The sequence below is a fragment of the Hemitrygon akajei genome, chromosome 13, assembly GCF_048418815.1.
Source record: "Hemitrygon akajei chromosome 13, sHemAka1.3, whole genome shotgun sequence".
In the NCBI taxonomy this organism is placed as follows: Eukaryota; Metazoa; Chordata; class Chondrichthyes; order Myliobatiformes; family Dasyatidae; genus Hemitrygon; species Hemitrygon akajei.
The window spans coordinates 57411668-57437239 of record NC_133136.1 but is presented as its reverse complement, the minus strand read 5'-3'; the positions used below and the strand labels follow the sequence as shown (position 1 = coordinate 57437239).

General features: G+C 38.1%; 1 protein-coding gene across 2 annotated transcripts in view; it reads right to left on the bottom strand.

Annotated features, from left to right (window-relative positions):
• The window catches only part of fryl (furry homolog, like), a 333936-nt gene that overhangs the window by 286003 nt on the left and 22361 nt on the right, over positions 1-25572 (bottom strand). The window contains exons 2-3 of one of the 2 annotated variants that reach the window (XM_073064691.1): positions 7242-7332; positions 2712-2851 (exon numbers count right to left, since the gene is read on the bottom strand). In XM_073064691.1, coding sequence (XP_072920792.1) covers positions 2712-2787 — 76 coding nt within the window. In that variant the 5' untranslated portion in view covers positions 2788-2851; positions 7242-7332. The remainder of the gene's footprint in view (positions 1-2711; positions 2852-7241; positions 7333-25572) is intronic. The other variant, XM_073064693.1, reaches the window with a different exon arrangement.

Genomic DNA, 25572 nt, shown 5'->3' with positions numbered 1-25572 from the left:
ACTGATAAGAGGACATAGTTCACTAATCAACAAGAAGCTTGAAGGAATAAGTTAGCGTAAACATATTGGTTTATAGACTTAAGATAATAGAATTGAAAATTTATCTAATTCCTTTATAAAAATCGGTTATTCTGGGATCAGTAAAGTAACACAAAGGCAACACGAGTGAATCTGCAGATGCTGGAAATAAATAAAAACACAAAATGCTGGCAGAACTCAGCAGGCCAGACAGTATCTATGGGAGGAGGTAGTGACGACGTTTCGGGCCAAAACCTTTCAGCAGGAGTGAAGTAACATGGGATGGTTGAGGGGGGATAAGAAGTGGGGGGAGGGATGAAGTAGAGAGCTGGGAAGTAATAGGCTGGAGGGAAATGGGCTAGGGGGAAGGTGGAGAATTATGGGAAATAAAAGAGAAAGAAAGGTAGGGCTGGGGGGAGATTATAGTGAGGGGGGGAAGAGAGAAAGAACCAGACTAAAATTATAGATAGGGATGGGTTAAGGGGGGGGGGGGGGGGGCAGAGGCAGAGGTATCAACGGAGGTCTCACAAACTTGTAATACAAAAAGTAACACAAACTTGGCTTCTTTTTATCAACTTGCAAAACTCCTTCACTCAAATTCATTCAGAGTGGGTGCAACCTCCTATTTCCAACATCTCTGTTTTCCAAAGATAATGTGCACCACTTTAAATGCCATGTAAACAAAATACATCTAGATTTACAGGACAAATCATTTACTTTTTCATCCAAAGTTTCAACACTTAAAACAGCTGAGCCACATTCAATGCAAAAGTCAATTTTGTAACCAGACTTTAAAGCAAAGCCTTATGTGAAAATGCAGAACACCTTCTGCCACAGAGAAGCCAATTCATCCTTACATACTTAAGCTCACATTAAAATCACATCTAGAATCAATCAGTTCATAACTTACTAATTGTTACTCAAACACTTACTTTGTTTTTATTTATTTAGAGACACAGTATGGAACAGGCCCTTCAAGAAACCTGAGCAACTGGAGAACCAAACATTCCATGGGCAGAACATACGAAGATTCCTTCCAGAGGGCGCTCATTGATGTAATTTATGGAGCAAAGATAAACTAGTCTAATGCGACTACTAGTAATAATACTTACAATGATTTCAACATAAATTAAGAGCAATCCTCTACTTGTGGAAAAGCAGCAATTCAGAATCAGAATCAGCTTTCTTATCACTGATGTATATTATGAAATTTGTTGTTTTGTGGCAGCATTATGGTGCAAGATATAAAAACTATAAATTACAGAAATGAATAATTCATGCAAAAGATGAATAGTGAGGTGGTATTCAGGTGCTTATAGGCCCATGGACCATTCAGAAATCTGATGAAAGCTGTTCCTAAAGCATTGCATATGGATCTTCAGACCCCTGTACCTCCTCCCGAGAAGAGAGGAACAGAGGCAGTTGGCGGGGGGGGGTTGTTGCACAAGAGGATGGGTGGAATGAACTTCGTTGGAATTATGTTTGCCTTCTCAAATTTACCTCTCCTGTAGAATTGGGCTATTGCTAGAGATCACCCTCGATTTCAGCTTAGAGATGTTGGTATTCTGGTTTTGCCACACTTGCCTGCCATCAGCCTGATTGAATACAATCATATCTAATTATTTTTTACTCATCCATTTTAGACAAAGTAAAGTAGTTCCTTTTCCAAAAATACTGAAAATCTTTAACAACTCCTGGAATAGAAAGTGATTCTTACTTGTATATTCTAAATTGCAATAGTGTTTGAATGTTATATTCTACTAAAATTCAATTCTGCTTAAGTTAATTCAGTAAACAAAATTAATTAATTAGTGATGTATGTTTCAATTGAGGACAGCCTGCAATAAGCTATTAAAAGAATGTTGCATATAGATGGATTATATAAAGATGTATACTATTGGTCAAGTAAATAGAAATTGGGCTTCATAAAGTCATCCTTCAGTGTCAAGGAGTTCTTGCTTCCAATGATTTCAATATTTGTTCAGTAATCTGATCAACCAGACTCTGCTACAGAATTGGCCAGGAGATTGTCAAGCAGTGGCCATTTGGGAGGTGGTGGTCTCACTGTCACTCTTGCATGAGTGTTTTGTGAGCTCAAGTCTCTCAATGCCAACTCAATTGAGCTGACTGAGTGTCATTAAGGATTAGTTTGGGATAGTGCATTAACATTGTTTATCCCAACAGTAGATCCAGAGTGACACTCACAAAATGCTGGAGGAACTCTGCAAGTCAAGCAGCATGCGTGGAGGGGACAAACAGTCGACGTTTCAGACAGGAATCCTTCATCAGGACTGGAAAAGAATGGGACAGAAACCAGAATAAGAAAGTGGGGTGGAGGAGAAAGAGTACAAGTTAACTGCAAATAGATGAAACCAGGTGAAGTGCAAGTTAAGTGGATGGGGGAGGGGATGAGGTAAGAAGCAGAGAGGAGATAGGTGGAAGAAGTAAAGAGCTGAAGAAAAAGAAATCTAATGGGAAGACAGTAAACCATGGAAGAGTGAGGTGATGGGTAGGTGAGGAGGATAAGGGGTGGGAGGGTAACCAAAATGGGGTATAGTAAAAGAAGCAGGAGGGAGTAGATTCAAATGCTGTTGCGAAAGCAGCGTTGGTAGTATCTCTCCATTGCCACAACATGCTGCAAAAGTAGTTCAATTCTGAGTATATAGTACAGAATAGGAATCAATGCTACTCACAATCTTTGCAATCTTTGGTTGAGGTATTCTTCTTTTCCTCAGATGGTGCACTGAAGACTATTATGACTTTCTTCATCAAAATTCACTTTTCCTGAGAAGTAGCTCCCAAAATCAGGAAGTGGTGCATATTTTCCATGTTCCTGTCATGGACATTTATAACAACTTACTAATAAAGCACTTTTCAAACAAATGCCGTAGTTCAAAGTGTTTTACAATGATATAGGGTACAAATGTGAACATAAAAGAAAAAAAAGGCGCTAGATAACAGTCAGGTTAAAAAAAAACAGATTTTGAGCTGGTGTTTAAAAGAGTCCACTTGAGTCAGCATCTCCTGTAGTTTTAGGTATTGAATTCTAGTTTAGGAATGCTGTTCAAAAAAGCTGACCTGCCAATAATGTTTTGAGGGAGACTGTTTAAATTTAAGAAACCAACAGAAGAAGACCTGTGAGCTTGAGCAGGATTATAAAACTAAAGTGATTCCATGATGTACCGCAGTCCCAGACCATTGACAGCTTTATAAACACAAATAGCTGAACTAAGGGATCTATTTGAAAATTCAATGATAAATGTTATCATTAATCATTATACCCCTCTCTCTTTTCTTGTGGGGTCTTACATTTTTCTCTGAACTGATCTAACTTCATTTATCCTACTTGTGCCAGAGAAATACTGTCATATTAAAAATAGACCGCTTTATTTCTATATTAAATTACAAAGATGCACAATATCAACTGCCAACTAAAATCGCAAAAGGTGATTAAGAACATCTACCAATTTAGCATTTGAACAAACCTAATTAGTACAAATAGAAAGTTCAACAATATTACTGCAGCCTGATTAAAAGTGAGAAGCTATTTTGAGGCATTATTTTTTAGGATGGGAAGCTGCTTGAAACATAAATATCTGAATAAAAGATTGATAGTAGTTTGGATGATTCCAATACTACTAACTTTTCTCTTTACATTCTCAAACAATATTGGGTTTTTATGTGTTGAAATAAAACTCTAATCAAGTTTTCTTTTCACTGAATTCGTATTACTTTTCCCCTCATCCACATTTTGAAGAAAATGATTGAAATAGAGGCAAAAAAAATGCTCTCTCATTTGAATATCCAGAAAACCTTTGAATTGCAGATATTATTTTGATAAATACTTCAGCTGCCAAATTCAACTCAATACACTATAAATCATGTAGAAGGCAAGAGAAAGCCTAGGCACAGATTTCTATAAGTTAAGGAGGATTGCTTTTTTCCATTATAGTTTGAGTTACAACTGATGAGGATACATCTGCAATAACTTGGTTCAATAAAGTATCATCTTTCCTGCACATCATTCTGGAAAAATCGATGCAAGAGATTCATTCTATTCAAAGTTGCGCTCACATACACACAAATGAACTCTCCCACCCTCAAAATGTATGGGGCAAAAGTTTAGGCAATCAAACATGGACAATGCCATAAAACTAAAGTAATAATTAAATTCAGATTGCAGGATTTCTATTAGTTATTTTGTCTTAGCCATAATTGCAAATTGCTGTTACTTCTGAACAACTCCACAAAATGTAAATGTGCAAGGTATGACAAGCACAAAACATGTCTTCAGATATGTTTGATTATTCTTTTAAGAACACAGAGCTCAGACCAACAACATGTTTGTTCTTCCTCGTTCATATAATTACATTTAATCTGTGAAATATCTGGCAGTTATTTTTTAAACATAATATTTTGCCACTAATTATGAAAGGACATACTTTTAACTGTTATCCTGATCCCTCAAAGTACAGCTGCTGCATTATTTATCGCAGCAAATACAATACACACCATATAGTTCATGTAAGCATATGTTTTCACAGATAGAACAGAATCCAGATTTGATTAACATATGTATTTCTAATGCTTTATATATTTTACTTGACCAATTAACTTCAAAGGCAATCAGGTGACAGTGCTCTGAAGTCCTGAAACGTGTAGCAGAAGACACAGTTAGATGATAATCCTACATAGAATAGATTGCAGTCTTAAACAAAGCTGTTCAACAAAGACTTGATTATAGTAAACAGATGTTACATATGGCCTTTTGTAGGTATATATCCACTGCACTTTGTCAAATCTCAAGCTGAAGAAAGTACTCTATACAAACTGCAATAGACAGCTTCAGTTTGCATTAAAATAGCCCTCCTTCAGTTATTATGGTCAGCAATGTCCCCATGACATCAGCAAAAAAAGCAATTTTCAGAAATCTACATTCTAATTCTTTTCAAAAACTTTGAGTGTATTAAAATTACATACTTAACAGGGGATTTTACACCATGTTACTGAAGTATAAAAATGCCAATCTCAGCCATGTGTTCTTTCAGCATAGGAGCACAAGTGGAAGCAGGCATACTGTGCCTCATCAAGACAACTTCACCATTGAGTAAGATCACAGTTGATATACCTACAGTAACCTGATATCCCATCACAGTTAAGAAATCATTGATCCAGGTCAGAAAGTCTCAATAAATGCATCCGCAACCTGCTTGGAAAGAGAATTTCTCTACTCCTGGCTAGAAGCATTATCAGTCCTGAATGATCAACCCTTTCTTTTGAGAGAGTGACCCCTCATAGTAGATAGCCCTGCAAGGGAGATCTCCTCTGTGTCAACTTATTGATTTGTTTCCTTTAATTACTATCATATCTCATTTTTCTAAAATCTAGAAAATATCATCTCAGCATATAACAAATCCTTCCAATCCCTGGAATCAGCCTGCTAAACTTTTATCGTGCTACTCAAAACAGAAGTATATCCTCCCTTAGAAAGAGAGGCCAAACCTGTGCAACCTCACCATGATTCTATACAAATCTTCACTTTTACAAAATCAGCCCCGGCTACCAATTGCCTTCCAAACTGCTTGCTAAACCTAGGTGTTAACTGAGATGATTCATGTGCCTCTGCACATCAATACCTTTTAGTCTCATTTAATACCGTTTCAAAGAAACACTACTTTTTCATTTTTTTCTAGAATAACGATTTTTCACATTATATTTCATTTACCACTCCCTCACCTATTCAGTTAGCCAGTATATATACCCTTAAAGACCCTCTATTTCTTCAAGACAAATCATCATATCAGCAAATCTGGATTATATTATACTTAGTTCCTTAATCCAAATCACTAGCATGAAGTGTAAAAAATGGGACAAATGGACCAATCACTGCGGCACCCCAAAAGATGCATTCTCCCAACCCTTAGTGAATTTTTTCTGTTCATTACCATTCCCAATTAAATCATCTGACAGCAAAGGTCTGTAAATCTTGCTCTCCTTTCTGCTACAATTTTATCTAATGCCCTGATCAGAGTACCACATCAAAAGCCTGAAAATCCCTCATCACTGACCTGCTACCTACACCTTAAACAAATACAGGCATTTGTCAAACGTTATTATCCCTTTCATAATAGGATTAGCTTAGATAAATACCTTGGTTCATATGAATAAATTGGGTCAGATGCCCTTTTTTGGTACTGTATAATTCTTTGAATCTGAAGTAATTTTGATCTCTCAAACATTTCCCCTAATTCCCATAGTATAATTTTCTCAAACACTAGCCATTAAGAACCCACACAACTGTGTTATTGTTTTCCCTTTTGACAACTACAGAAGTTACTGCATTTTGTTTTCACACTTCTTGTCAGATTACTCGTGTTCTGCTTTTGATTTCCTTATCAATTTATTGATCCTCCTTTTAAGTTTAAAATTATTTACTCCTCAGGATTAAATAATTTTTAAGTATTGCAGACATTTTTCTTTGATCAAACATAATCTTCATCGTATTGCTAGCCATCGTTGGATCTCTTTTCCTAATGGGTTTAGAGCCTTAAATAGATATCCATGTGTATTAATTCTTTAATTTTCTTTAAAAATTAGTCATTACTTGTTTACTGTCAAACTTCAACATTAATTTCCAACTCTACCCTAGTTTTATACTTCTGTAGTTCTTTGTAAATCTATATACAAGATCCTTCAGTCACTTTCTTAAAGCACTCTGAATTGTTATTTAAATTTAATCAGCTTATGATCACTCTTCCCCAAGGTTAAGGATGTTTATAATTTTCATCGCACAACACCAGATCTAAAATTGCCTGTTACGTAGTTGGTTCCACAAACTACTGTTTTGGAAAACCATCTTGTATATATTACATGAATTAATTCACCCACCTATACATTGTAAATTATACCAGAAGCATTTTAATCACAAAGCTAAAAAATTTAAGTAAGCAATATGACTATAAGGATAGCAATTGTCAATTGTGCAAATTCTTTCAGTTTTACTTATACTCAAGTGTCCAGTCACTCAACACTGCAAAAATTGATATTTCAGCAGCTATCAAGATAATGAATTGATTTTTTTATTTTTGTCAAATGAAGACTTACCATGTTGTGAAATGCATCAATGCCTCCTCTTCAATTTTTTAAGAACATGAATATCTGAACTCTTGTACATCCATTAATCTTTCATACTTATAGGAAGACTACCATGTTTGATAACTTACCCAAATTTTCTATGGTGACCGATCTTGCCTAAATTCCATAGAGATGAGCTGCGTCTTCCTCAATGGTAAAATTGGAATGGGACAAGAGAACCTAAAATAAAAATAACTGATTGATTAGGGTATAATACAAAAAAAATACAACTTAAATAAAATCTTATTCAAATTATTTTCTTCTTTTCCAAATATGGGAACTTGTTTAAACAACCAAACATACAAGGAACAGTAATCCTGCATACTGATCGCCAGCAATCTGCACCAATCTACAGAACATACTTTACATAGGGATATTCTCAGACTTAGATAAACCTAGGGGTATTCCTACAGAAAGTGAGTTCACAGCCAATTGATAAACAAAAAAAAGTATGTGAAATTCCAATCATTCTGATTGAAGATTCAAATATTTTGGTATGGCTGTGCACAAATAAAACACATTACCGTAGATTTCGCACTACAGAGCGCACCTGATTAAAAGCCGCTGGCTCTAATTTTAGAAAGAAAATCAATTTTGTACTTGTACAGGCTGCACCGGATTTTAGGCCGCACCGGATTTTCGGCCGCAGGTGTCCCACGTTGTAATATGAGATATTTACACAGAAAGATATTACACGTGAGGATTTTTTAACTTTTAATTAAATCCATATGGTAACATAAACAAATACATATTGCAAATGCTTTTTTTCGAACCGTGCCTGTAACGCGGCTACTTTTAAATATACGTTGCGTATACTTTTTTACTGAACAACATTCCAATATCTCCTAACGACTGGTAAAAAATATATATACTGCAGCCTACCAGGAAAAGTTATTGATCGCCTTTAACTTAAAAGCAGCGTTCGCTCAGATCTAATGCCGCTCGCGTAATGCGCTCGCCCCCGCCTTCCCGTTTATCGCAAACCGGTATATTTCCCACAAGACGCGGCGAAACTGGGTGTGACGTCATAGCATCCCGCGATGTAGTACAGAAAACAAATATAGTTAAAACACTTCTAACTTTAACTAGAAAATGAATTACTAAGCGAAAATATTATAAACTAAATAACTGCCATAAAGGCAGCACAATGCTTTTCTTTGAGTGTTTTCCATGTTGATGAGGGTGAGTACAAATGACTGATTTACAATAATTTAATTGTGAAAGTGCGCTTGATTTATCGTACAATTTCATTGGACCTCTGTGAACTACTCATCAATTTTATTGGTCTACTGTTACGAGGCAAAATGTTTTTGGCGGCATGAAAAAAATCATGCATTAGCCGCACCGTAGTAAAGGCCGCAGTGTTCAAAGCTGTTCAAAATGTGGGAAAAAAGTAGCGGCTTATAATCCGACATCTACGGTAATTTACAGAATGTGAGCAGCTTCTATCATCCAGCAGTTATTGACTATTCCTAATTTTTCTGAAGAATTGAAGTTATTACTTACATCCCTCATACACGAGTAAAAATCTTTACATTACATCTTGGTTTAAATGTGCAGTATGCAATTATAGTAATTTATAATAAATAGTGTTTACAATATAACATAGAAATACAGTTGTGTCAGCATGAATTAATCAGTCTGATGGCCTGGTGGAAGAAGCTGTCCCGGAGCCTGCTGGTCCTGGCTTTTATGCTGTAGTATAATTTCCCAGATGGTAGCAGGGAGAGGTTGTTTTCTTGACACCACTGTGTCAGGGTGATGACTTCTTCCCTGTAGGCTGCTACATTATTAATTGAGATTAGACCAATTAGTCTAGTGTCGTCAGCAAATTTAATTAGCAGATTGGAACTATGGGTAGTGACACAGTCATGGGTATACAGAGAGTGAAGGAGATGGCTTAGGAAACAGCCCTGGGGAGAACCTGTGTTGAGGGTCAGAGGGGCATAGGTGTGGGATTACCACCTGCTGGCGATTTGAAAGGAAGCCCAGGATCCAACTAAACAAGGCAGGGTGAAGGGCAAGGTCTCTGAACTTCTTGTCGAGCCTGGAGGGAATTATGGTGTTGAATGCTGGAAGTCAGCTGACTTTTAAACCACTGCAGACCTTCCATTGAAGAGGTACTCCAAGATAACTGGGCAGAGACTTCTGGGACTTGCACAGAGCAACAATGAACAGACATTGATATATTTCCAAGACAATATGGTAAGGAACTTGAAACAGAACCAGCAACATAGCAAGTGCCTGCTTGACAGCAGAAGTCAGATTCAGCAGTGAGATCCCATACTTCAAGAAGTAATCCTGATAATAAGCAATGGTGCCTTGGTGACACCAAGCATGCAGACTGGATTACTAACAATATTTAAAGTAAGAACAATGAAGGACCATCAAATCTCAGCTCAGAGATTTTTCCTACAGAGTCATCACAAATTGCACTTCCTTTGCGATTGATTGTTTTACCCTGCCTTGATACATAAACTGAATCAGTTTACAACACTGGCATATCTTTCAATAGAGAATTGAGTTCCAGATCCTCCATTCTCTCAATCATCAATTCTTGCAAGGTCACAAAGTAGCTCCAGATCCCACAATCATGTCTTAGCTTATTGGTTTCATAATATCAAGTTTCAGCCTGAGTTTGTGGTATATCCAAAATTATTAATCAAGAAGACTTAAACTCTGTCAACTGAAATATTTTAAGATAGTGTCTAATACCACTAGTTCCTAGACTTCTGAATAATAGACATAATTGCTCATGTTTAAACTAACAATTGGGCAGCACTATAGCATACTACAGTAGGTTCAATTCTGCCACCATCGAGGAGTTTGTATGTTCTCCCCATGATGTGTGGGTTTCCTCCCACATTCCAAAGATGCATGGGTTAGTAGTTAATTGGTCACATGAGTGTAATTGGGTGGTGCAGACTTGTTGGGCCAAAAGGACCTGTTACCATGCTGTATCTCGAAGTAAATAATAATTAATAAATACTTAGAAACCACTGATGTTGTCACACGCCATTCATTTTGAAGAGTTGGTAGTGATTCAGGTACTTCTGGGGATGTTTGCAAGCCCAAGTCAGGGCAACTATTAAGCCAGAAGTATTTATTACTTTTTTTGTGAACATTCTCATTCAATGTCCTCTTTATTGCTAAAGTCTCATTATTTCCACAAAATCTTCAGTACTCCTGCCCCATTCCAATTTGGGAACAATTTTATGCCTTTCAAGAACAGAGTTACAAGTACTTGTCATACCATCTAGTGTTATTGTTGGAAGACAAGGTTTCTTCTAAGCCAATACTTAAAACAAAACAGGATCGCTGTATGGTATTTATTCATAGCTCTTTAGCAGACTCCCAACTGGCAACAAATGTCTAAATGATTCAGAATGTACAGTAGGTACAGTCAAAGATGCAATAAAGACCAGATTCTCTCCTAAATTCCACTGACTGATCAAACATATGTGTTCTGAAGAAATGTCATTATTTTTCAACATTAACTCTGCTACCTTCTCCATAAATGCTATTTGACCACCTGAGTACTTCCAACATTTTCTTTATTTCAGGTGGCAGTTACATCCAGTAAAGCTACATATGATCACAATGGTTAAGCTACACAAATTGCTTTTAGTTAACAGTATTTTCATTTATGGCAAATACTAAATATAAAGTTTTAGCTTAAACCCAAACTTTGGATAAATAGTTATAAAGGGAAGAGATCAGAATCAAAATCAGGTTTACTATTGGTGGCATACGTTTTGAAATTTGTTGCTTTGTGGTAGCAGTACAATGTTATACATAAAAATGACTACACATTATAATGATTATAATAGATAAATAAATAGTGGAAAAAGAGAGCAAAATTGAGAGATAGTATTCATGCACCATTCAGAAAGCTGAAGGTGGAAGGGAAGAAGTTGTTCCCAGAGTATTCAGTGAACACCTTCAGGCTTCTGTACTTCCTTCCTGATGTAGTAATGAGAAGAGGGCATGTTCTCTGCATGGTGCAAGTCCTTACGCCTTCTTGAGGCAGCACCTTTTGGAGATGTCCTCGATGGTGGAAGGCTACTTCTCATGATGGAGTCGGCCGAGCCTACAACCCTCTGCAACCTCTTTTGATCCTGTGCACCGGAATCTCCATACCAGATGGTGTTAGAATGTTCTCTATGGTACACCTGTAGAAATTTGCTCATCTTTGGTGACTTATCAAATCTTCTCAAGCTCCTTATGAAATATAGCTGCTGGCATGACTTCTTCATGATTGCATCAAGATTAGGCCCAGTATAGATCCACTGAGACGTTGAAGCCCAAGAAACTGAAGCTGTTCATCCTTTCCAGTGATGACCCCTCGATGAGGACTGCTATGTGTTCTCCTGACATCCTCTTCCTGAAGTCCACAATTAATTCCTTGGTCTTACAAACATTCGGTGCAAGGTTGTTGCTATGCCACCAGTCAAACAGATTATCTATGTCACTCCTATACATCTCCTCGTCACCATCTGAGTTTCTGCCAGGAATAGATGTGTCATCAGCAAATTTATAGATATTGTTTGAGCAGTGTCTAGCCATTCAGTCCTTCTGCAAACTCAGAGTACTCAACACTACCTGCCTCTCCACCTATCCCTGTATCGTCTGAAAACCTGATCACAAAATCATCAATTCCATCACCCAAATCATTACCATGTAATGCGAAAAGAAGCAGTCTCAACACAGACTCCAGCAGAACACCACCCGTCACTGACAGTCACACAGAAAAGGCCCCCCTTTTTCACTCTTTGCCTCCTGCCAGTCAGCCAATGCTCTTATCCAAGCTAGTAACTTTCCTGTAAAACAATGAGCACTTTGTAAAGGAGCTTTGTGTATGGCATGTTGTAACAACACCTTCTGGAAATCTAAGTAAACAACATCCATTGACTCTTCTTTATCTATGCTCATTTTCTCAAAGAAATCTAACAGTTTTGTCAGGCAAGATTTCCTCTTAAGGAAACCATGCTAACTTGGGCTGATTTTATCATGTGCCTCCAAGCACCTTAAAAAGTCATCTTCAATAATGGACTACAAAACCTTCCCAACCACTGAAGTCAGACTAACTGCCCTATAATTTTCCTTGCTTCCCTCCCTTTCTTAAAGAATGGAGTGGCATTTGCAATTTTCCAGTCCTCTGGAACAATTCCAGAATTTAGTCATTCTTGAAAGATCACTACTAATCCCTCCAAAATCTCTTCAACTACCTCTGTCAGAACCCTGGGGTGTAGCCCACCTGGTCCAGATGACTTAATTACCTTCAGACATTTCAGCTTCCCAAGCACCTTCGCCATTGTAATAGCAACCACACTCACTTCTACTCCTGACACTCTCGAATTTCTGGTATAATGCAGGTATCTTCCACAAAGGAGAATGATGCAAAATACTGATTAGGTTCCTCCACCATTTCATTGTCTCCCATTACTACCTCTTCAACATAATTTTTCCAGCGGTCCGATCTCTACTCTCACCTCTCTTTTACTCTTTACATATCTGAAAAAACTTTTTGTATCCACATATTATTGGCTAGCTTACCTTCATATTTCATTTGCTCTCTCTGTATGATGTTTTTAGGTACCTTTTGTTGGTTTTTTTAAAAAAGCTTCCCAATCCTCCAACTTCCCATTAAATTTTGCTATTTTATATACCCTCTCTTTTCCTTTTATGCTGTCATTGCTGTTTTTGAAAAAGACAAAAATACTATTTCTTTTATAAATCACAGGGTCTCCAAATGCTGCAATGATTTGCATGTGTATAATTTTATTCTCCCATTCAAGCTTGCATAAAAAGTATTCAGCTCATCAGGGAGTGAAGTATCACAGTCATTTATATTAGGTTTTGCCTTATAGCAGAGGTTCCCAGCCTGGGGTCAATGGCATAGAAAAGGTTGGGAACCTCTGCCTTAAAGGAAGTAACAGCATACATCTCTAATTGTATTTCTAGCTTCACTTGCTATTGCTTTTTTTTACTCTTTGTAGGTTATGCTTGCACTTCTTGTAGAGTTCTGTATCACCAGTCTTGAACAACACAGATCTGGCCCTCAGCAGATTGCAAATTCCCTAGTTCATTAACAGTTTCTGGTCTGGGTATGTCTAGTGTGTACTCAAAGGTACACACTCATCTACAGGTCTTGATGAAATCAGTGACAAATGTGGAATATACATTTAGATCTGAAAAGTCTCTGAATATGGACCAGTTGACCAACTCAAAGCAGAACTGTAAGCATTCCTACACTTCCCTTGACCATACCTTTGTGGTCTTCACCACTTCATAGAATTATATCCAGGAGAAATGTCATTATTCTTCGTTTTGCTATTCCCCTCACTTTGAACATCAAATATTACAATCATGTAGCTTCATCTGGAAGTATGGATTGATTGTAAGATAATACAGGTACTTTTCACCAATTAGAGAGAGGATATTGTTGTCTTCTTTTTCCTTATTCATCATCAACAGTCATTCAATACAATACTTTCTGCTTCTGCTCCATTTCTGTAGACTTGATGTGGTTGATGATATCAGTGTGGGTCCTCGACCAAAGGCATGGCAGATGTATTCATCAGGGTAGACAGGTGGATAGTTTGCAGAGTTGTGTGCCCTCCCAATTTTCATTGAGTTTTCTGTATGCCACCAATGAAACACAAGATACTCCTCCATTTTGAGTGATCATGAACCAAGAATTCCAACAAGTCAGTGACAATGTTAGATGAAGTTATGGTGACAATTCCCCCTTTTTGCCCACCTCCAAGTTGGTTTTGAGAATATCCTGAAATAATTTAATCTGCCCACCCTTTGGAGCTCACTGCATAAAATTCAATACTTTAGTGAGGATCTTGATGTTAGTGTATTTTATTTTTCCTTTGGATTTGGAGGATTTTATGAAAAAATCAATGAAGGTAACTCTCCAATGTTTAAATGCCCTCTGCAGGTAACCCATTTCACTGAAGTACATGGGTTAGAAAGGACTATTGCTCTCTTTGACCATGAACTTTGTGCCCTGCTTGAGGTCTTTCCTCAAATGGCCCTGGAACACTGGGGGTGGTGGTGGTGAATTCCATCAATGCCTGTCTTTGATCATTGGTTTTTGGTTCATTCTTGGTAGAATCTCAGATGCAGACGAGAAAGCATACAGAACTGAAATATACCAGTTAGCTGAGTGGCTTTGCAGCAACAATTTTACACTCAATCTCAGTGAGGCTTAAGAGCTGACTGTGGACTTCAGGAAGGGTAAGACAAGGGAACATGAACCAATCCTCAGAGGGTTCAGAAGTGGAGAGAGTGAGCAATTTCAAGTTCCTGGGTTTCAAGATCTCGGAGGATCTAATCTGGCCCCAACATATAAATGCAGCTATAAAGAAAGCAAGACTGTGGCTAAATTTCATTAGGAGTTCGAGGAGATTTGGTTTGTCACCTAAGACACTCGAAAACTTCAAGAGACGTATGGTGGAGAGCATTCTGACAGGCTGTATCACTATTTGGTATGGTAGGGGTGGGTACTACACAGGTTTGAAAGAAACTACAGAACGTTGTAAAATTAGTCAGCTCCATCTTGGATACTAGCCATTGTAGTATCCAAGACATCTTCAAGGAGTGGTGCCTCAGAAAGGCAGTGTCTATTATTAAGGACCCCGGAGCATGCCCTCTTCTCATTGTTACCATCAGGAAGGAGGTACAGAAGCCTAAAGGCACATACTCAGCGATTCAGAAACAGCTTCTTCCCCTCTGTCATCTGATTTGTAAATGGGCATTGAACCCATGAACACTACCTCACATTTAAAATTTTTTTTTCTGTTTTTGCACTATTGTTAATTGAACTATTTAATACATATATACTTACTACAATTGACTCACTTATTTATTTTTTACTATATTATCATGTATTACATTGTACTGCTGCCACTATTTTAACAAATTTGATCAAATATGCTGGTAATAGTAAACCTGATCCTGATTCTGATTCATAATATACTTAGTGCCAGCTAGTGGAAATGGTTTGTAATTGCATTGATAACTGCAAAAGTATTAATTTTTTTTTAAATATCAGTATGTAGGAACATGTACTCAAAAACTATAAGCGAACCAAAATGTACAATATTGTTCAAAGAACACATGCACAGTTCTAAATATTGTAAAAATATTTGTGATACTGCTTACTATTTCTGAAATTCTCTAAGAACAATAGAAAACAAAAAAAACATGCCATTTCATGTGACATCTATAACAACCTTTTGCCAACTTGCTCCAAAAAGAGGGCTATGGGTAAGCCCAGGTAGTTCTAAGGGTAAGGACATGTTCAGCACAGCTTTGTGGGCTGAAGGGCCTGTATTGTGCTGTAGGTTTTCAATGTTTCTATTTATCAGCAATGCCACTGGGACTTAGAAAAATTGCTTGAAATCCAACAGAAAAAATAACGTAAACAGCTTTAGCACTATTTGCAAGGGTTATGAGGGCATATCAACACAAAAATCCAAAAACGCTGGCAATAATAATTTCAGGGGAAATTAAGGTAGGTGCTGATGAAGGTTTGAGAATGTTTTTGTATGAAAAGTATTACAATAGTGACTCTTCAAATAGGAACAATGACAACAGTTACATTAGGAATGCAGTTTTACAGTTCTGTGATCAATCAAATAGCATTTTTGGCTAGAAAAAAAGTAGAAGGAAATACATTCTGAATCGAGCAAGATGGAGTGGTAGAATGGGATGGGTGGTTGTATCTGTAAGATGGAGACATTTGAGGATGTCATGAGTGAAAAAGACATTAACTATTTATTTATAAATGAACAGTGAAACACTAAACTAGGCATCCAGCTAAGTGCTTGTCCAAACTACCCTAAACTACATTGAAGTACAATACTGACCATTCAGCACCCCTTTTAAATAACAGGTATTCCATTAAATATCCCCAAGTTATAAAACTGGAAAATGAAGCATACTACAAACAGGCACTTAACTACATAAATGAGAGCGTGGGGGTGGGGGGGGGGGGGGGAGAGAGGCATCTATATCTTCCACACTCTTACCCCATGGTCCTTCAGTGCTGGTTGTGACTTCAGCCTGAAGTGGGCCCTGGAGATAAAGGAAAGAGACTGAGCCTCTCACACGTTATCCTTATACCATCCTCAAGCACTCACAACCTGAAACAGGTGCCATGGCGTACAAGCCAACCAAAGGGAAAGAGCGGTTACACCCTTTAAATGGGCCAATCAACAACCAACACAGCAGAAGCGGCTTTTGACTGGCAAATAAGTCAACCCCTCACATGACATTCACCTATGACCTGATGAAAACACTGCTTCTATCACTGCAATTACAAATCATGATCAAATGCAAACACTAAGTACTTTATTAGGGCAGCCACTAATGCTGCAGTTCATCATCTTTCAGTGTGCTAGAAATCTGGACATCCAAGAAAAGAGTGTTCACATTTCAAAACCTCAAACTGGACCACATCTGAAGCACACTGAGGTCTAGGCACATCGATAACATCAAGATGAAACCCAACCATTTGCCCTTTTGAAGTATGATTCTCACCCCTAAGACAGTTCTAATACATTCTATAAATTCTGCATGGGCAAATTGTGACAAATATTTTGCTGCCTATATTATTTTCCCCAAGTAACACAAGGGATTCAAGTAGCAAACAAAATGTTGGAGGAAGTCAGTGGGTCAGGCAGTGGAGAGAAATAGACAGCCGATATTTTGGGTTGAGACCCTTCACCTTGTCATTTGCTTGATGCTTTGTCATCTTGTTTGTTGCTCCAGATTCCAACATCTGGATTATCATCTGTAGTATCATCTGGATTCAATGTCAGTTTTTCAATTTTAAAAAATTATTAATGAAGACGCTAATGATCAACCTTCTAATTCACAAAAAAATAATCTATAAATACATAGATGCTTTGGTTGAAAGTTGAGAAATAATACAAACTCCACATGTGCAACAACTTTTGAGAAAGACTGGTCTCTTGACATTAAGATTTACATGAAGCTTTTATTTAAGTTTAGTGGTGTTAAAAGGATAAAGGAAAACAAAACTGTACCTTTGAGCTATAAAAGTAGAACGGGCTTGAAAACCTAGCAGTGGTAATACAGTGTGGGATCTAGGACCCGGGAACTTTAGGACAGTTGTGTGCATTAAATGGCTGCATTTGTTTAAGGCCAAATCACAATGTTACATAACTATTAAAAAGGATGAACAGCTGAGTCTTATTTCTCTGACTGAGATGTGATCTAAAATAGGGCAACTAGAGACCAAGATAGTCTTGTCATAAGATGATTAACAAGATTGTAGTAAATTTTGAAGAAACCTGTTTACAAACAGGTTGATGAGAATGTGGAAATTGTCTTCAAAAGGAGAGGTTGAGATAACAAATGAAGAAGTATTTAACAAGAACTTACATGTATGGATGAGTAGAGGATATGGAAGAATGGGAAGAGTTTGACAGCAGCAAGTGCTATTTCTGATCTGTGCATCCTATGCAATTTTATGTAATACTTGTAGATGCATGTAAAGTATGTAAAGATTCAGAAGCTTATAGATAAGAAAACTGAGGTTTAGATAGATACTTTATTAACCTCATAGGAAATTACAGTGTCACGGTAGCATTACAAGTGCACAGATATAATTATTAAGGACTTAAGAGGGAATTTAAGTTGGTCTGCTTATGGAGGTACCATAAAAATATACTTAACGATTGCTGTACTCAAAGTCCCTCACCACCCTTCAGCTGGCGAATAAACAGTCAGGTGGAGCCTTAATGTAGCCAACAAGCACGATGATTGGAAGCTCAAAACAATGGATAACTACAATGTTGGAGAGACTGACTCATGGAAAGAGTGCAATTATCTGATGTCTGCAAAATGTAAGGGTAAACACACAGCAGTGGGACGTGTGTATTGAAGCATTATGATATTCTCGTTCTCACAGTAACAAAAAAAAAAGGAAGTGGGTCCACAAGGGAATCTCATTGCAGAAATGACAGCTGAGACCTCAAAGCAGGAAGGTAGTCTATTCTATGTCAGAACCAAGAGTATTTTGAGCTTGTATCCAGAACAGTCAAAGCTGAGTATGGAACACAAAAGCGATGTGTGACAAGCAGATCTTTGTGACAGCTGGTCTTGATCTCAATTCAGGGAGGACCTTAATGATGCATTCAGAGAAGGTGAATAGCCAGCCTGCAAAAGATTAATCAATTACATTATGGCAAGATTCAATTACGTTGGACACAACTCAAATCTTGATATTGTTATATAACAATTAGCAACCAATGGACTGTGCTTGATAAGTACATACTCAAATATACACTTACCATCTGAATGAACCAACGTAATGGCAACCACAACAAATTCATCAAGTTGACCTCTCAATGAATTATTGCACATACTGCCAGCATATTGTTTTATACTGCAATGTTACAATTTCTGAACTTCTTTTTACCTTTCTGTATGTAATAATTCAAGAAATATTGCACCAAGAGAAGTAGTGCATTGAGGCTAGCGTTAAAGCAGGGTTCCCAACCTTTTTATACCATGGACCCCTACCATTTACCAAGGGGTCTGTGGATCCCAGGGTGAGTTAAAGGAACAGCCATAGTTTTTTTGTTTACACACAAGATTCATGGATATCTATCTCATTCTTACACTCAAGGGATTCTGAAGATGCTGGAAGTCTTGAGCAAAATGCTGGAAGAATTTAGCAAATCAGGCTAAATTCCTACGGAGGGGAACAAAAAATAAAAATCAGTGTTTCAGGCCAAAGGCAGTCATCAAAACTGGAATGAAAAGGGGAAGAAAGCAGAGTAAGAACATGGGAGGAGGGAAAATGTTCAAGCTGGCAGATGATAGGTGAGAAAGACGATGAGTGAGTTGGTGGGGGAATAAAGTAAGAAGGGGATTAAGCGGAATTAAAGAACTGAAGAAGAAGGAATCTAACAGGACAGGACAGTTAACCATGGAAGAAAGAGAAGGAGGTGGGCAAACAGGTGAGGAGAACAAAAGGGCAAAAAGGTAAGAGAATGAAGAGAAATGGGGAGGGGGGCGATATTACCAGAGGTTAGAGAAATCAATGTTTATGCTATCATCTTGGAGGCTATCCTGGCACAATTTGAGGTGTTGCTCCTCAATTAGAGGTGGGCCTCATTGTGGCAATAGAGGAGACCATGAACAGACATGTCAGAATGGGAAGTCAAATTGAAATGGAGAGCCTCCAGGAGATCCTGTCTTCTGCGGCAATCATAGTGAAAGCACTCCACAAAGTGGTTCCACAATCTCCATCAGGTCTCACTAATATAAAGAAGGCAGTACCAGATACAGTAGATGACCCCGATACTTTCAGGTGAAGTGCCCCTGTCCTTATTACCACCAGCATGTTCATCCTACTGCAATCTATAGATTACTGGAGGATAAGTCTTTGATGCATTTGATACCATGTTCTATTGCACATGATACCTGAACAATTTTGATAAATAGGCTTTCAATGGGCCAAGTCTTCTATTGCATTTATGGTGGAGGTTGATGCCTTTGCTGAGGCAGGTGGAGCTGCTTGTGTGTGGGAGGGGGAGGGTGGCTTTGGAGTTCTAATGCTTTCCTGTCATTCATTCTTTGGGGTTTTTCTTATGTTCTACAGATGTCCACAGAGAGCAAGAATTTCAGGTTGTATACTTTATACGTTTTCCGATATTAAATGGAACCACTGAAGTATTTCCTTCAGTCTAAAATGACATAGAAGACAGCCCAAATATTCAGCCATACTCTCATTACATGGCTTTCTTATGCTTTTTCTCCCCCCCCCTCCTATTCTACTGCAACAATCTTCTGAAGGATGATATTTTTATTTATATAAAAATTATAATATTTTTATTATATATACACATATATGATCACACTTCTTGTACTTCTGCATATAGAATGCTGTTGGCTAATCTCATTAGTTTTTAAAAATTATAAATGGATCTTTTAATGAAATTCTGTGCAAGGGATTGATAAAAGCTGAACTATTTGAAACTAAAACAAGAACTTTGTAAACAAAGTGTCATAGGTGAATCCAAATATTTTTCTGCCAAAAATATGAGGTTGCTTAAAATTCATGGATTAAAGACATATGAAATATTGTTAAGTACAGAATTGTCATTGTCTAATGGAATAGCAATACAGGCTCAAGGGGTTGATTCCATTCCTATTTTCACTAGGCCACAAACCACCTTTGTGTGTACTTAAGTCTGAAAGCTCTGTGCAAGATACAAGTTGCTGTGAAAATATTGCTGAGAAGCCTTGCATGGACTTTTTAATAAGACTTACAGTACTTGGTGTTCTCCATATTCAGCAGTGTCTTGTGAACACAAGAAAGACGAAAAGAAAGGAATTTCCCTTCTAGTAAGCATCCTATTTTCTATTAACTTATTTTAGCTATCCTAAAATCTTGAAGGACCTGTAAACCAAATCCAATGTAGCTCAACCCTTGACAATTCCCAACATCCTCCCTTAATTGCATATTCTCATCTTCCTGGGTCTCCAAATACATTAAACAAACACTCGTCTGAATAATATAAAACAAAATGCTGTAAATACAGGAAGAGAATTTTTGCTCAGTCATATTTTGGAATGGATTAAGTGAAGCGGTTGTAGTCTTGTGAACAAGATAAGAGGGTTGGGATAGAGGGGAGATTTGGAGAGGGAGGAGGGGAAGAAGCTATTGATAAACGTTATAGGGAATAACAAATTTGCATAACTCAGGGACTGCCTAATCAACACAAAGGAAGCAGGTCAGGATAAATTAGGTCACTTTCAGGTTATGTTCAGCACATGAACATGATCCACGACATGGTGCCAAACTTATTAAAACTTGTAATTAAAAGGCTAACTGAACTTATCCCTTCTGCCTACACGAGTGTCCATGTCCCTATATTTTCTGCACATTCATGTTCCTACCCAAGAATCTCTTGAATGTCTCTATTATATTTGCCTCCATTAGACAGAGCATTCCAGACATTCACTATTCTCAGTGTAAAAACTTGGCTCACACATTTCTTTTGAACTTACACCCGCTCACCTTCAATGCAAGCCCTCTACTATTAGATATTTCAACACTAAGAAAAGTTTACCAGATGTCTACTCTATCTATGCCTATCACAACCTAATAAATTTCAATCAAATCCTCCTTCAGCATCTGCTACTCCAGAGAAAACAATGTTTGTTGGTCCAACCTCCTCTTGTAGCACATGCCCTTGTAATCCACACAGCATCCTGGTAAAGCCCCTCTGTAGCCTCTACATCTTTGTTATAATAAGGAAAGTATAATTGAATGTAATACTCCAAGTCTTCCAAAGTTGAAACATAACTTCACACCTCTTGAATTTGATGCTACAACTAATAAAGGCAAGCATGCCATACACTTTCTTTACCACCCTATAACCTGTGCAGCTACTTTCAGGGAGCTATGGACTTGGACTATGAAACTATGGACTATGGATTATGCATGAAGACTATCAATTGTGTACTGCTCCCTTACATTTGATCTCCTGAAGTGCAACACCTCACACTTAGCCGTATTAAACTTCATTTGCCATTCCATATATGCAAATGATCTTTATCCAGATGTATGGTTTGAAAATCTTCTACACTATGAACAATCCCACCAATCTTTGTATCATCTGTGAAGTTCTTAACCCATGATTCCTCATGGGAGACTACCAGTCACAGGACTCCATTCAGAATTAGTCTGATTGACCATTGCCCTGTCTTCTGGTTACAAATAAATTCTGAATCCAAGCAGCCAATGCACTATGGATCCCACCTGTAATAAACATAATGTAGGACTGGTGCTAATCATTAGGCCGGTAAGCTGCAACTTCTGGAGTGCAATGGGATTAAAGATGGAGCTTCAACTATTTACAATGTATATATTAATCTTTGATAAAAATGACCTGTGGTCATATTGTGGTTACATTTAATGACAATGTTAAGGTGGATACTAAACGTGCATTTCACTTTTAACAATCTTCGTGCAGGAATGGAGCTAACAAGAAACTGTTCAACCAACTACCTTCCAGAGCCAAGATCACTTGAACTTCAATAGTAAAGCCGCATTATTTGCTACTAATTTGCCCCTCTTCACCACATTCCCCTCCAACAAAAACATTCATAGTGAGCCCTGGGAAAAAACTACTTCAAATTTTGCCAGACACTGCTAACGAACTTTACCACAGCTTTAGCCTTAGATTGATTTTTTTTTAAAAGGCAGGTGTATTTCACCTCCAAACTTCCTGTAGGAATGTTGTTAATCATCAGAACTAATAAGAAACCTTTCAACCATAATCACACCAAGATCAAGACTTTAGAACTCATGGATTACCGGGAAGAAGCTGTCCTTTCACCTTAAGGTGTTTCTGAGACAGGAAGCAATTTCAAGGTATCAGATAAATATTGCCAACCTGAATCTAAATTTATTTCTCTAAATATCCTCAATGTTCTCCCAGACAAACACCCCAAGCATTGAGATGCAAGTTAGTCTCAGTCAGTATGAAGAGCAGGGCGTGCCAAACACAGAGTCTGAACATAGATGTTTGGACTTCAGTGTCGTGGGAAGAAAACAGAACAGAGGAAACAGTTCAACTATGTGCTCAAAGTTTCACTGCAGAACAGCAGTCTCCACTAGCTCTTGGAAACCCTCTAGCCCTCGACTGCTCAGTTTGGAGAAGCAGCTTTAAGGAAAATACTGAGAACCTCAATGTTCAGCAAGGTAACACACCGCAGTCCCATGCAAACAGTAGCAGGAGCACAATACTTCACACACTGCAGATCTACCACATAGCTACTGTGCAATAGTCTGCAGTTCTCACATTGGACATCAAAGGAATCACCAAAATAGAGTGGAAACAAATCACCTCAGCACTGAGGAACTGCCCAACTTGAAGATGATGGGAAATACATTGTTTAGAAGGATAGAGAGACTGCAAAGAGAGATTGATAGTTTACATAAGTTGGTCAAATCTTAGCAAAATGAGGAAATATGAAGAAGCTCGCTTTGTAAGAAAGCTAAATATTAGACCGCAAGACCATATGGTTTCCTTAAGGAAATCTTGCTAACAAATCTGTTGAGATTCTTTGAGGAAATAACAGGCAGGATTGACAAAGGAGAGTCAGTGGATGTTATTCACTTGAGTTTCCAAAAGGCTTTTGAAAAGGTACCATACATGAGGTTGCTAAATAAGAGAAGAGCCCATGATATTACAGGAAAAACACAAGCATGAACAGAAGATTAACTGACTGGCCAAAGGCAAAGAGTAGGAATAAGGAGGCCTTTTCTGGTTGGCTGCTGGTGGCTACTGATGTTCTTGAAGGGTCAGTACTGGGTCTGCTACTTTTCGCATTATATGTGTAACACGCTGTAAGGTTTCACTGCTAATGAAATGGTTTCTCTATAGCAGCAATGTATGGGTTACGACTAGATATAACAGGGCTTTGGAATGTGGGGCTATCCAATGAGACAGATGCTGCTCTTTCCTTGTGGGTCTCTAAGCAGAGATTTCACAGTCTTTTGCTGGGGAGAGATGAGGAGAGAAGATGCAAATGGAGAGAGCTGGTAGACCGCAAGACAGAGTGGACTTGGACCAAGGCTCAGCTACGCTCAGAAGAGGTCAACAGGAAACCAGTGGACTGAACCGTGAGCTCCAATGTTGCGCATTAGACTGTTTCATGAGAATGGGCCCTTTTCTTTTTTTTGTTTCTTTACTAAACATATAGTCAAATTAAGAATTATAAAGCTCAGTCATTTAATCGCATGTTGCGTACTATTTGTTACTTTGTGGTACTGATTTGTAACAGAGGACACCGCACAGCATCCACCCAAAAAAGATTTCTTAAGTTTAGCCAAACTGAAAGCCGTCTTCCCCTAGATTAAGCCGCTAGCTGAAGCAAGAGTTACATATGTTAGTGATCTCGATGACAAAATTCATGGCATTGTAGCCAAGTTTGCAGATGATACAAAGATAGGTGGAGGGGACGGTGGTGTTCAGGATCCAGGGTGTCTGCAGATTAGGAGAATGGGCAAAGACATGACAGACAGAATACAGCGGAGAGAATTGTATGGTTGTGCATTTTCATAGGAGGAATAAAGGTACAGATTATCTTCAAAACTGGGAGATAATTCAGAAATCAAAAAGTGCAAATGGACTTGGGAAGCACTTGTGTAGGATTCCCCTGAAGGTTAACTCGCAGGTTGAGTCAGTAGTATGGAAGGCAAATGCAAAGTTAGTATTTCTTTCAAGAGGACCAGAATATAAATGCAAGGATGTAATGATGAGATTCTATAACACATAGAACAGACCACACTGAGTATTGTTAGCAGTTTTGTGCCCCATGTCCAAGAAAGGATATGCTGGCAGAGGACAGGCTCCAGAGGAGGTTTATGAAAATGTTAGCGGGAATGAAAAAGGTTAATGTATGAGGAGCATTTGATGGCTCTGGGACTGTGCTCGCTGGAGTTTAGAAAATTGAGGGGTGTTGACAATGAAAGGCCTAGATAGTGTGCATGTACAGAGGATATTTCCAATAGTGGGAGAATCATCCAATAGAGGACCAGAGAGTACACAGTCCCTTCCAAACAGAGGTGAGAAGGAATTTCTTTAGCCAGAGGGTGTGAATCTGTGAAATTCATTGCCACAGACAGCTGTGGAGGCCAGGTCATTTGCATATTTTTAAAAGAGGTAAGGGTATCAATAGGTTATTAGGAAAAGGCAGGAGAATGAGTTTGACAGATTAATAATTCAGCCATGATCAAATGGCTGACTCGATGAGTCAAATGGCATAATTCTGTTCCTATGTCTCATGGGGAAATGGAGAAGTACAATGGGAGAAGTGAATATAAACTTTTAAGAAACTCTCTAATAGATAAAGATCAAAATGGATTAAAAATTCACTACAATCACAGAAATACAGTACAAACACAGTCACTCAATGCGTCTGAATTGGCCACTGATGAACAAACAACAAACAAGGGAATCATGGAGGAAGCGATCCCTACAGAAAGCAAAGGTGGAGGAGGTAAAGCTTTGTTTGATAGTCAAATCCCTTTGGAGATGATGGAAGTTGTGGAGAATGATGTGTTGGATGCAGAGGCTAATGGGTGGTATGCAAGGACAAGAGGAGCTCTGTCAGTATTAAGGCGACGGGATAATAGGGTGAGCAGGAATGTTTTGGAAATGGAGAAGGCCACAAGGGAATTTTTATTAGTGCACTGATTTTTAAGTTAATGCTGAAACTCAATGCTTCTGTGATATGTGTCTTGTGCCAATGAATTGAACGAAACATGCACTAACAATGAAGACCTTGTTAAGCATGACTCTTCCAAATACACTTCTGATCAGCACCTAGATAAGCATACACAAGCAAAATGGTGCC